The 13,533-nt window shown below is 42.4% G+C and overlaps 1 protein-coding gene across 1 annotated transcript; it reads right to left on the reverse strand.

Annotated features, from left to right (window-relative positions):
* Positions 1-791: 791 nt before the first annotated feature.
* RAD21L1 (RAD21 cohesin complex component like 1) lies at positions 792-12,721 on the reverse strand. Its single transcript, XM_040080289.2, has 13 exons — positions 11,920-12,721; positions 11,630-11,759; positions 10,080-10,179; positions 9,014-9,120; positions 8,451-8,636; positions 7,738-7,839; positions 7,052-7,162; positions 5,817-6,046; positions 4,889-4,991; positions 4,016-4,155; positions 3,237-3,317; positions 2,587-2,664; positions 792-1,850 (listed from the first exon to the last, which is right to left on the reverse strand). Exons 1-13 carry the CDS (start codon positions 12,061-12,063, stop codon positions 1,659-1,661), a joined length of 1,704 nt encoding a protein of 567 aa, XP_039936223.1. The 5' UTR covers positions 12,064-12,721; the 3' UTR covers positions 792-1,658.
* Positions 12,722-13,533: the final 812 nt, after the last annotated feature.

Raw genomic sequence — 13,533 nt, forward strand, 5'->3', positions numbered from 1 at the left:
GGCACAGGCAGCAGCTCTGCTGTGAGATGCAGAGTCATTCCTGATGGCTTTTGGGAAAGAAAAATGGTTTCTCCTTCCCTCTGCAGTCTGCAGTGCTTGGTCTCCCAGGATACTCTGACCTGAAGAGAGGGAGCAACACTCCAGGGAGATTGGGCCTGCTGCAGGGAGAGAGGGAGAGGTTTTCACCAAACCCAAACCTTTATCCCAGCTGAGCACCTGGCTTTGGAAGTGCCGGGCCTGCCATAAGGAAAATATGAACTGCCCTTGGTTCCAGTCGCAGCCTGAGCCACGCTCCTGTGCCCACCCAAAATTAGCATTTATTTTGCAGAAAACAGAGGGGTTTTCACCATGGGATGAAAAGGGATGCTTTTCCCTTCCTTACACCCAGAAAAGGAACCCCTCAGATAACAGCAGAAAAGGCTCATTACTTATTTGATTAAATACTCCTGTTCAGAAAGGACACTCAGCTGGAACACCCCCACAGCCAGTGGCCACCCCACGCCATCCCCCTGCCCCACACTGGGGCTTCACCTCTTTTGAAGATTTTTTACCCCCTTAAACAGACCCTCAAAACCAAACCTCCCCGAATCCTATGGGACAGGAACCACACACATTAGTGGGCCCAGAGAAACAGGAGTGGCACTGAGGTGAGTGAACACCTAGAAGTCAGGTGACAGTATCACTTATCCTTTCCCATTTTAAGTGAAATCACCAAGTCCCTGACTCTGAGATGAACCCATAGGATTTGATCCTTCAGAAGAAACACCAACAAGCAAAGGAAACATCTTCTGGTTTTTATTGATTCTACATGAAGGAATAGTGATGTTCCCACAGCACCAAAGCACCTGAGTGGAGCACAAACATGCCTCCTCCAGGTGGGAGGCAGACAGAAACCAGGAGCTTCAGAAAATTACAGTAAAAGGGATAAAATTTATCTTAAATTAGATAATAAGGAACTAATAATATTTCAGTTAACATCCATTTTAAATAGGTCTACACACAAATAAAGGTATTAATAAGTTAAAAAGCTCTGTGAAATCTGAAAATGTAAGATTCTAGGAAATAGAATTTCTTGCTGCAGCTTCTGGACTCTTCTAGGGCCAGTGTAACCTCTGCCTGAACACACAAAAGCAATACTGAAGACAGTACCCAGATCTTAAAATATGAAATAGTGAACATTCTTTGACAGGAACAATTTTAAATGTTCTAATTCTTTTTTTTTGCTAGAGAGAGTAAACAGCTAACTCTTACTGATGGTATTAGAAAACTAACAGACACAAGCTTTGTCAAAAATAATTTAAGCTCCAAAGGTAGTCTCTGAGAAAGGTTTTGAACGACTTTTATAAAAACCACACAAGGACTTTTATAAAATTCCTTTAAGGACCTTTATAAAATCCTTCACAATGTAAATCTCTTATGTAGAATAAATATTTTATTAACATATTGTATAACTATAATATAACTCATCATGTAACTATAAATAATAATAATAAACCCTGTAGGGATCACCTGGGGCATGACCAGTGCACAAGCCATTACTGGGTGGTGTAGAGGACAGGGAGCTCTGCTCATCTCCCCCAGTTTGACAAGACATTCCATCATTTTTTCCAGGAAAACTATTTGCTGGGAAATGCAACCTAAGCTGCACTTTGATCAGTTTATCTGATCTTGTCAAACATGGGCCCAGCAGTGGCTGTGAGGTCAGCAAAGGGCTCGTGCTGCTGCAGCTTGAGGACCAGCTGCTTCTTCAGCACCAGGAAGATGTAAAACGTGGCTGCAGCTTCTCTCCGGTTGTTTCTGCGGCAGAGCTCCCGAAAACTGAAGGAACACACGCCCGATCTCTTCAGTTGCTGCGTGAGGGAAATGACAAATCAGTCAGGTCAGCTTCTCCACCAAACAGAGAGCACTGCATAGAGGGAATACCTCTGCCTGAACGCCTCAAATAGGATCCAATCTCCGTAGAATCATGGAAGCACACACTGGTTTGGGTTGGAAGGGACCTTAAAGACCACCTCATTCCCCCACCCTGGATACCTTCAACTAGACAAGGATGTTCCAAGCCCCATCCAACTGGGCCTTGAACACTTCCAGGGATGGGGAGTCCACAGCCTCTCTGGATATCTTCCATCTGTGTTTACAGAAGTGGCTCTTAACATTTTAATGCCATAATAGTGTTGGTACATATGTGTGTTACTAAAATCTACAATTCCACCAAATTCCATCGCACCAGTGGAGCACTTCCATCATGCTTTGCGATTGGTAACAACAAATATCCTTGAGCAATTCTTTGGTTTCAGAGTTATCTCTTGTTTTTTAAAGGCTGTACTCAGGTGTAAATATTTATTTAGTATTTGTACAGAACCTTTGAAATACGTTAAAAAAAAAAAAGAGTATTCAGAAAGTTCTAGTAATTCCAGCAGCTGTGGAAAGGAACATCATCAAGCACCCAGAATCCTGATTTTCCACAGAAATATGAAAAAAAGCAAGTGAGAGGCAGAGACAGTAGGAGGAAGAGCTTTTCTAATATGGTCCAGCTGAAATCAGCACCAGCTTTTGGCATCTAATAACACAATCCAGCACTGGTACCTGTAAAGTTTTTTGTAACCGAAGAGTTCTTCTGCCCCATCTTATTTCTTCACTGTCTTTCCTGGTCCTTGTTTGCTCCTTGAGAGGAAGTAAACAGAATGTTAGTCAGGGTGTGTAAAAAGTCACACACCATGAGAAAAAGGACAGGAGCTCCAGCCTGACTGAAAATCCATCTGGAGCTGGGCATCTGGATGGCCAAACTCCGGGAATCTGGAGCCTGTGACACCTCTGTGCTCACACAAGGTTGTGTGAAAAAAGGAAAGAATAGGACCTGTGTGCTTTGTGCTACAGAGACAGCTCAGGTGCAACAGGCCATGGACATGGTCCCAGTGGGGCAGCTCCACAGCCAGGTACTGCCCCGTGGTACTGGGATTCTGAGAGGATTTGTACTGGCCAGGGGCTTAAAGAGATTTTCAAATATTTGGCTTGGGATTTTAGGCTTAACCTCTGAAGTCTGCAGCTGACTGCTCTGGTTTCAGAGTACTTGAGCATCCTCAGAGCCAGCAAGGTTGAAATGATTTCCTTCTCACTGGAAGCAAAACTCCCTGTAAATTCATGATGCTATCTTTTTCTTTTTTTTTTTTTTTTTAATATAAAGAAACAGGGTTCTCTTCTGAAACAAGCGACGGCCATCAGCTTATGACACACACCTCTGGCATCTCCACCTGCTGTGCTTCAGCTTCCTGGCCCAGGGAATTTTTTGAGCTTTCAGAAAAAGCTGCTCCATCCTCCTGTGAGCACAAAAAAGACAATCACTAGGCCTGACCATTGATGCACACAGTGCAATTCTCATAACACAGTTCTGCTCAAGGAATGTATTGTAATGAAGTTTTCCAAAATTACTTAATAGCTGCTATTTCTGCCATTTCTTTCCTGATACAGGAAAGGACCTTGCTGTAGGATTTTTCCTGCAGCTGAATCTACACCTATGGGCAGAGTTCAGGCATGGAGCACACGTTTTCTGCTGCGATTAGCTCCAATTTCATCACTTTTCAACATTAATGAGCTTCATATCCTCTAAAGAATGCCCTTAAGTGAAGATAAGTGAAGACAGAAGAGATATTACCTAAGTATTTCCTCAATATTTCCTCAATATGAGACACAAAAGGTAAGTTTTATTCTTCATAAAGATTATATTTGTTTCTTCAGTACAATATTTCATATTTAACATTAAGCTCTCATTTATACTTTGTGAATAAACTGCAATCTATGCTGATTAATAAACATTTTAATTATTCACTCATTCATTGTGGGAGTTTACCAAATTATAATTAAACTTTCATCACACAGGCTACTTAATGCTCTCTTGACTGGTTTTAGCATCCTTTCCAAACATTAGTAATTTGTTAACATGTTTTAAATGGAACCTTAGCAAAAAGTGGAACCAATAGACACACTTAGGTCTCTAATACTGAGGAAAACTGCTCACTATAATTTCACCACAGTTCTCATTGGTTTCATTCCTGTCATTCTGTGATGTCAACATAAAGGAATCATTTCCAGTTTTTCTCTCAGTCTCGGAATAAGCTGGCTCCTGCAGGTAACTTGGCTCTTCTACTGGCAGCATCTCTGTATTAATAGAAAACCAAGGTTGAAGAGGCAATTACTGTGAATCACTGTCCTTAAAAAAAAACCCAAAACACTGAAAATCAAAAATCACACCCAAGTTCACAGACTGTGAGAGGAAGAGCCAGAATAAGCAAATACTGAAGAAGCATCATTGCCAACAGGAGCATGGAAGAAGAACCTTCCAAGGCAGTTTTTCCTTTTCTGAAAGCTGACCTTTATGGAGTCACAGGAGGTGGGTTTGTTAATTAATTTTTGAGGTAGGTTAAGTTCCCAGCAGAGCAAACCAGTGGAAGTGGATACAACCTTCTCAGAAGATCTAAAATGGAACATTTCTTCTTGCCTCATATTAACCAAACACATCTTCCAGATACAAGCAGAACTATTTACATTAATCTGGAATTTTGGAGAGCAGTTTGATTAAGCTTAGAATAAGTGGAAAGCTTTTTTTAAAAATTACATTTAAAAAAAACCAAAAAAACAAACACCCATAAGCAACATTACCCAAATCTGCAGTTTCAGAGATTAGAGAAACCAAAGATGAAACCAAAAATATATCCTTATGCCACAAGGCAGAAAAGACTTGGATTTCATTCAATTTCTAAAAAACAAAAGAACAGCAAAGTAGTAGTTTGTGCAATACTGCATACAAACACCTCCTGTCTCTCTCAAACATTATGTAGAATAGGAAATACTTTCTATCAGCTAATTCTGCACAACAGAATTAAAGTATTACCTGTAATATCTTGCTCTTTTCTTGTTTCTTTCATTTCAGACATCCTCTGTATTCCATTTGCTCTCATCTTAAATCGGTCAGTCTTCAAGCATTTTTCAAACAACTGAAAATAATTATTTTTTCTATGTTTGCTTTCAGAATATCATGTCAGATTATTTGCAAACATCAACGCAAAGATATGAATATGAGCTGTATGTTAATGACCGCAACCCAGAATTTCAGTATTTGAATTAGGTCACTCTGAAAATCTGCAAATCTATTTTTTTGTTGTTTGTTTTTAAGCAATAGCCTTCTGCAGCTCCGACATGAATTCCATGAAAAAACATATTTTTCTTGAAGCCAGCCAGTAAGGAAGTATGAAAGAAGCATCTGCAGTTTTCATTTTCTTAAAGAGCAAGTTGCAGTTCTGAAACTGGACTCTAAGTGGTGAAGCTGCGCTGCTGCAGTGAATCCTTCCAAATCCATTACAGTATTCTAATAATAATGTCTGGTGTACTTTTAAAGTAAATATAAACAAAAGATGTCTCAGATTGGTTACAAAGAGGAAATAAACCAGAAAGCAATACAACAAAGGAGGAAGTATAAAAGAAATTGACAGAAAATAAAAAGCCGTGTCTCAGTATAAGATCAGTCAGGTGCCAGTGCGTGAAATGAAACATCAGCTCTCATGTTCCTTTTGTCATTTTTCACTTGTTGGAGTGCAGGAGGTTAAGGCCATGACCCCACAGATGATGAAACAATTCGTGGTGAGTGTGCAAACCATCAGGTGTCCAGCTGACCTGGACTGCAGAGCAACGCTCAGTGCACACCTGCAGCCAGCTCCAAGTTCAGATCAGAGTCTGCAAAACCTCTCCCAGTCAGATCCCAGCTCTGCAACAATCCTGGAACCCACGCAGTGGCATAGACCCCACAAGGAGCTGATCTGTACCTTTTGCAGCTCAGCATGATTCACGGGCTGTGCAGCACGGGTCAGGAGTTTATCCACACCTCCCCACTCCTTCCACATCATCGTTTTCTTGGTTGGGGGAGCAAGGTCCAGCGTGGCCAGGAGGTCTGTGCAGTCGGTGAGCTGCTTGTAAATGGTGTGGCAGCTGAGCTCCTTCTCTACATCCACCAGCACCTTCCTCTTTCTTTGTTTCTTTTTCCTCTGGGTGACAGCTACATAAAGCAAGTATTAATAACAAGTCTTAAGGTCTATTCCTAGGACATTAAGCACACAAAAAAAGCCCAGTGACTCAACCTGGCTGCTGATCTTCTGAGCACTGCCTAGACTTGAAAATCAAAGTACAAGTGCACTGGTCGTTCCTTCAAAAGTTTCTATGAAATTTTCACTCTTTGTACTCTTTTACTGGGAATTCCCTTATGTTTAATTGTGGAAGACAAATGACTCTTTTAATAAAGAATGGGGAACAGGAGAACTTAGTAAGAACACATGATAGAGCAACAAGGCTGAGTAAGCTGTCTTTAATCCATCAGGAAGTTAAGTGCTCCAGGAACTGCTGATGCACTCAAGAGGTTTCATTACCTCATAATTAATATCTGTATTTGTCAGTTTAATCCTTTAGCAATTTAATCAAGATGTAAACACAAAAGAAAGACACAGATTAGTTATATAGCCATAACTTCCTGGATATTACTTGGGCAGGCTGGAAAATTCAAATATTGTAAATACTGCTGTCAACATGAGCTTGTTTATTCATAAACAGCCACCAATGGGGACATTTAGATTTCCTCTACAGAGGAAATAGAGTACTTTTCACCTTAGATCTTGTTAAAAGTTCACAAACCAATGTTTTCCAAAGGCTTGAAAGTTTTAGGATTGTGATTTCAAATATAAAAGTCACTAATGTGTCACTGGCAATTAAAATTTTTTCAGGTGAATCTTCAGTAACACCCCCGAGGCCAAGCTTGCAATGCTACCAGAGCTGAAGAGCAACAAAACCTGACTAGGTACATGGAAGAAACTGCAAGCAGAGATTTGGGCAGCTGAGGTAAATAACCTGAAGCTGGGTTTGTATAATATTTACTGTAAAACAGAACTCTGATAGCAGGAGCAGATGAAATCTAAGGTGGGATTAATCTATATTGCAGTATTTTCATCACTAAGAAGCAAAACAAATCTAGTTAATGCAAATATTAATCAGAAACTGATCAACTTCTGACCTGTATCATCAACTGGTTCAAGCACAAATTCTTCTTCCTGGAACAAAAGGACTGTCTCACTCATTGTGTGATTTACATCCTTAACAATGGTATCTGCACAGTTGGACTCAGCTGCAAGAAAACCCAGCAAATAACCCAAATTAAAAAAATAATAAATTACAAAATGGACTAATTTCTCAATCACACGACAGAGAATGATACCAGACAAAACAAGAAGATTAACAACACCTTTAAGAGCTACTTAAGTGTCATTTGTCGCAGAAATATGAAGCCAGAAATAGAAGCACAAAATTGTTTCTGTTGGAAAAGACCTTTAAAGCTCTCACTGGGAAAGTTCACTGTTACAGGACAGCCTTATTTGGGTTTCTTTCCCCATCAAAAGGGACATCACACTGTGAACAGCAGGGTGGACCAACACCATATCCAACAGGATGTCACATGAAGGTGCTTCTAAGTAATGTCAAGTTACAAATTTGGAATCCCTAAATCAAAAAAAAAAAGTCCGAAAACGGTGGATGAAACAGTTCAGGGGAAAAAAAAAAAAAAAAAAAAAAAAAAAGGTAGCAAAATAAATGAAGAAAGGAAAAAGGCACAAGCATACTACAAAAAGCTGAATGTGAGCGACATTAGGCATTAACACAGGAACAGAGGGTTTATTTGAGATGGAGCAGACACTGCAAACTCACTGGCTGTGCTGTTCTCCGGCAGATCTTGTGACAAAGGATGTGCTTCCTCCACATCAAGAATGTCTTTATCTAGGGCATTTTCCTCATGCCTCAACAGGATTTCTTAAATACAAAACACATAGTTTTAATCATTCTTAGCCTTAGAAGTCATGAAATAGCCTGATACAGCCTAATGTTAGTCAAGGTTAATACTCTGCAAAGAAAGCAAGCTCAGCTTCTGCAGATGGCTGTCAGTGATACGGCTGTCTGCAACAGCACACAAAGGAGGGGATTAGTCCCGAGTTTGAGATTTCCACTTTTTTTGGAAAATTATGGCCTTCAGAGCGTTAACAGGTATCAATCTGTAAGGTTTATAAAAATACTCTAAGCCGTAATGATGTAGAAGCTACTTTGCTGCCTTTGTTATTACAACAGTAAGGATAAAAATATTGCACTATTTCACCTTTGAAAACAGAAATTAAATTGTTAAACATTAAGCGTAAATTTAATGCTTTTAATTCTAAAATAATGAAATACAGCCTTTAAACCAATTTGATTTGGCAGTTTCTAAGTGATCATAGATTTAGTGACAGGTAGGAAAAAATATGTATGAGAACAACAAATAACAGAATTTACGTTTGACAACAATCGCTTTGGTGCTGTCTTGACTGTTCTCCTTTAAGAATAAAGATATTTGGAAAGGAACCAGCTCTGTTTGCCCATGCAAACCCTACCAATCATATCTGCAGCATCCTGCTCATCCCCAAACTGGTCATCCTGGAAGCAGTATACATCTTCGTGCAGCACAGATTTGTCTCCGCTGGTGCTGGCTGAGTTGGGATCGGCCACCAGGCTGTTACTGCTCATCAGGACACTGCCCTCAAAGAAGCTCTGTCTCCTCAGTGCATCTGCTTCTTCATCTGAGGGAACACACAATTCCTGATCCCTCATCTGCTTGAGTTTTGGAAACCCAGATTTATTGATTTCCTGATTTTTCAAGTGATTTTTAAAAGATTGCAAGACATCCCATACCTCAAATGGAATAAACAATTAACAATGTTATCTAATTTAGTAAAAAGCAGGAAATGTTTGGTTTGGTTCTCAGTCTCTGACAACAGATTATATTGCTTACACAAAATTTTAAACCTAAGACATCATGATAGGCCAATCAGCAAAAGCATGAAACAAATGCACCTTTAATCACAGCTTTTTCACATGTGGAAAGGGCTCACGTAAAGGTTTCACATAAAGCAGACTTCCCCTTATGAAATATTTCCAATTTCTCAACTCCTCTCACCAAAGTTTCTATCACAGAGAAGTATACTGCTGTCATAATCCTCTGCAAGTGTGATTTCTTCAGGTCTACTCTGATTCAAGGTAAAATGTTCAGCAACATCAATGGCCCTGGTGAAAAAATATTATAAAAACATAGGGTGAACTGAAATCAATTGAGCATTCAGCTGGAATGTGAAAACATGTTTCCACACAGCCTTCAATCCTGGTATTTTATCACAAGTCCCCATATTTCTCCACTCCCTTTTGCCAGTAAACTTGGGCTGTTGTGATTTTGTTTTTGTGTATCTACTAGGCCCTTGTCAGAAGGCAACTAATTAGTGAAACATCATTTAAATCAAATACCACAACTCTTTGGGCAGGCAGCAAAAGCACCTTTGCAGAGTCAGCACATTGAGGCACTTGAATAAAGTGTATTATATTGCAGCTGTACTTAGAAAATAATAAACTCAAACTTATCCCATCAAACCGTATTTATGAGGAGGTACAGAGCAACCCTCGGTGGAAATCTCTTGTCCTGGACCTTCAGGGCATCAGAGCCATCAGAAACATGACTTAACCTCCTGCTTTTTATCAGTTTCCTACATTAATGCTGCTTTGTGTTAAAAAAGCCTAAGAAATATGCTGGCTTTTTCTCAGGAGCCAGGCTGACTATTGCAGATAAAACACCCCAGCCCCAGAGAAGCAGTGGAGCAGAAACAAAATGAAGTTACCCACTGGAACAGTGCAACACTGTGTGGTTACTGGCCACATCTTTCAGGATTAATACTAATTTTTATCTCTTCTCTTGAGGTTCAGAAAGCTGCTTGCATCCTTCACTCAGACAATTTAAAACCCTGAAGTCTAAGTTCAAGACATTATTTCATTGTGAAGGTCTGTTGATTAAAGGGCTGAGGAAAGCTACCAAAGCACAACGCCTGTGGCTGTAGCCTTGTAGAGCTCAAAATTTAGGAGAATTCAGTTATTAAATCAAAACAACCCAATCTGAATCTTGATCAGATAACTGCAAGTATAGCTTTTACTTCTGAAAGAATACTGAAAGAATGAGTAAAAACTAGGGAAGCATTTACTTTACATCTGGTAGTGGTGCTTCGAAATCATGAAATTCTTCAGGCAATGTAATGGACTGATAAGCAGCCTCAAAGTTCACTTCTGGAAGGTCAAGAAGCCCTGAAATAAACAGACAACATAACAAAATAAGTATCAATAAAATAAAAGTAGTGTTCTCTCCCAAGTAGCTATAATATGCCTATAAACCTGTCAGGAGGGGCTGCTGCCGTTTTAAATCACAGAAAGGTAAAGCTTAGGCACCTGAAAGCAGAATTTCAGGTTCCATGTCCTTAAGATGATCTATTTTTTACAGACAGATACAAAAGAGTCTGCTGAAACAGGGCCTGAAATATGTAAGTACTTGTGCTGGTGAACAGCTGCTTTAAGTCCCTGGAAGGTTCTCCCAGCTGACGTTTAGGCCAGAATTTTTCACAGCACTGCAAATGAACCACTGTGTTTTCCTTTCTTCTGCTATGTCTCCATAACACTGTTCTCCAGCATCAAATAATTATGCAGTCAGACTGCAATAACTTGGAAATCAGAGAATCCTGGAAAAATTCACGCGAGGAGGGATTTTTCAAGGTCATCCAAGCCAACATTTTGCTCGTAACATGGTTAATTTCAAAGTCAGATCACTTTTGACTATTTCTGTTGATGGAGATTTCACAGCACCCCTGAACAGCCTCTTTCAGCATTTTACCACTTCTGCTGAGATTTCCCCCCCCCCCTCCTATCTAGGTGAAGTCTCTGTTGCCACAACGGTGACTGTTGTATGTTCTTGAGCTGCTATGGGATCTATCTCCAAAATAGCCACAAGTCGTGGCCAGAGGATTTCAGTTGGATATTAAGGAAAATTTCTTCACTGAAAGGGTTTTCAAGCCCTGGCACAGGCTGTCCAGGGTAGTGCTGGAGTCACCATCCCTGGAGGGATTTGAAAGACGTGGTGTTTGGGGACACGGCTTAGTGATGGCCTTGGCAGTGCTGGGTGAACAGTTGGGCTGGGTTCTGGAGGGCTTTTCCAGCCTAAATGGTTCTGTGATTCTATAATTCTGTAATCATATCCTTGTAGAGTAATTAGTCACTATTTTGCAAACAGACCAGGTCACAAAGCACATTAAATCTGGCAGTAGACACTGGTGTTCTCAGGCTTTTTTTAGACAACAGTGCCTCCCATTTATTGCCCAAGTATGACAAACACAGAGCCTGTTGGAAAAGGCTCCAGTCATCGCAGCTCCCTTCTCCCTGTCCACATGGCTAGAGCTCAAAACACAGTCAGGTCTGGCACTGACACTGTTAGACATGTTGTTGGTGTCATCAGAAATTAAAATTAATTATCTAGCAATGGAAGCTGAACTCGAGCCTCTTCTTGTAAGCCCACCTAAGATACTGCTTCTGTTAAGGGAGTCAAAGACCTGAAATGGCACTAAATTAAACCAGACTAAACATGAGCAGTAGGTGCTAGTATCCTTTGGGCTCAGTAATGTGCATTTAACAGAAATATCCAAAAATTTACTTTTAAAATGAGAGCTGCAAAGGGCACAGATGAAAAAATGCTGGGTTTTGTGTATACCTGGGCGAAAGGCTGTCTTCATTTTGGTCAGAGCTTCACTGCAGTCTGCCAAGAGGTACTTTGCTTTCCTGTGGTAAATCCGTACCACCCCCAGGAGTAAGTGTCCAGAGGTTCGCAGAGCTATAGCAAACTGTGAGGATTTAAAATAATAAAAAAAAAAGTTGTTCAGGAGTTTGTATTTTTGGCAGAAAACATTAAAACACTACACACAACTAACAGAATTCCCTACACGAAATCAACACCTCCACCCCAGAACTCTCCAGGAGACCCCTCCTCATGCCACAGCCTACCTTTGGGGTGAGGATTTTTTGTACGGTGGCCTCTACATTGCACTCAAAGATGTGTGCCTTGGTGAGCTTCTTCTCCCAGTGGGCAGCCAGCCAGATTTTGGCCAGCGGCCCCCGCTTGTTGATGAGAAAATTGACGTAGAACATGGTGCCTGGCCAAAGGTCCCAGGGCAGCCCTGACAAAATTCCCTGAGCTCTTCCCCTTGCAACAGGAGACGGGGCACCAAGCGGGATTAGGGATTTAGTAGAGTCTGAGGGGATGGGGAACCCAGTCGGGAGCTGTGGGGAAGGGGGAATTTGGTGGGATCTGAGGGATGGAGGGACACAACCAGGCACTGAAGGGGATGAGAGGATTTATGGGACCTGAGGGGACAGGGCACCCAAGCAGATATTGAGGGGATGTGAGGATTTAGTAGGATCCAGAAGGGCTGGGATCACCTAGATGGGCGCTGAGGGAATGGGAGAACCCTGAGAGCGTCGAGGGAATGAAAGGATTTAGCGGCACCCTCAGGCGGCAGGAGGGGATTTGGCCGGATCCTTAGGGCATGGGTGAGGATGGATTTAATGCCTGAGGGGACAAGGGGATCCAGCCAGGCCCTGAAGGGAATGGGGTGACCGAGACGCTGAGGGGACAGGGGGATTTGGTGAGATCTGAGGGGACAGAGAGCCGGAGCAATGCCAAGGAGAGGCGTGTCGGATTTAGCGGGATCCTGAGGGATGGATGGGCACAGCCGGCCGCTGAAGGGCCCTGGGGGGATCGAAGGGGATCCGCAGGCGCTGAGGGGGCTCGGCGGGGCGGGCGGACCCTCCTGGGGCCTCAGCCGCGGCTCAGCCGAGGGCGGGAAGGGCGGCGCGGGGTCCCAGGCCGGGCCCGCCCCAGGGCAGCTCCGGCCCGTGTCCACTCGCACAGCCCCGGAGCCCTCGGCAGGGACCTGCCGCTGTAAATGGCTCCCCGCTCCTTCCTGGGGCTCAGCGGCAGTAGCCACACATGCCCGGGAACGCGGTGCCGCACCCCTCATTTTAGGTTCATGAGAGTGGAGAGCAACCTCACTCTCCCCATCCATTTCTCCTCCTTCCTCTCTCGTCTTCCCCTCCCCTCCTTCTTCTTCCCCTCCTCCTCCCCTGGCATTCTAAGAGCCCGTGTGCAGACACCGCCCCATCTCTTTCTCTGCAGGTGAGCAGCTCCTGCGTGGCTCCAGACACGTCTGATAAAACTCCCCTGGTGAAGCAAATCTGCAGAAGAAAAACAAAGAACAAACAAACAAACAAACAACTACCCACCCACCAAAAACAAACAAACAAAACAAACAAACAAATAAAATAAAAACCCACACCCCAGAGCCTCAGATGAGGCTCAGAGGGTGAAGGAGAAAGGTGCACAGCCATCCGTGTCAGCTCCAGCCACCCCTGAGAGAAGACAGTATGTTTGCACACTTAGGTGTCAGCAGCCAGGAAAAAAAAATAGTTTGTCACCCTCTGCTTTTTGCTTTATATTCAGGCAGAACACAGCGAGACTCCCGTTGCTCCCAGGCACAGCCCGGAGCATCAGCTGTTGCCATGTCACTAGGCACCTGTGGTTTTCCCTGTCTCCCTGGTGTTAGCTGAAGATAAAGAGAT

Source organism: Hirundo rustica, chromosome 16 (genome assembly GCF_015227805.2).
Source record: "Hirundo rustica isolate bHirRus1 chromosome 16, bHirRus1.pri.v3, whole genome shotgun sequence".
NCBI classification, from domain to species: Eukaryota; Metazoa; Chordata; class Aves; order Passeriformes; family Hirundinidae; genus Hirundo; species Hirundo rustica.

Coding starts and splice junctions, on each gene's coding strand:
- RAD21L1 (XM_040080289.2), bottom strand. CDS start 12,063: ATGTTCTACGTCAATTTTCTCATCAACAAGCGGGGGCCGCTGGCCAAA. Junction 3,318..4,015: donor AGAACTGTGGTGAAATTATA/GTGAGCAGTTTT, acceptor TTGTGCTCACAG/GAGGATGGAGCAGCTTTTTC. Junction 1,851..2,586: donor GGTTACAAAAAACTTTACAG/GTACCAGTGCTG, acceptor TCCCTCACGCAG/CAACTGAAGAGATCGGGCGT.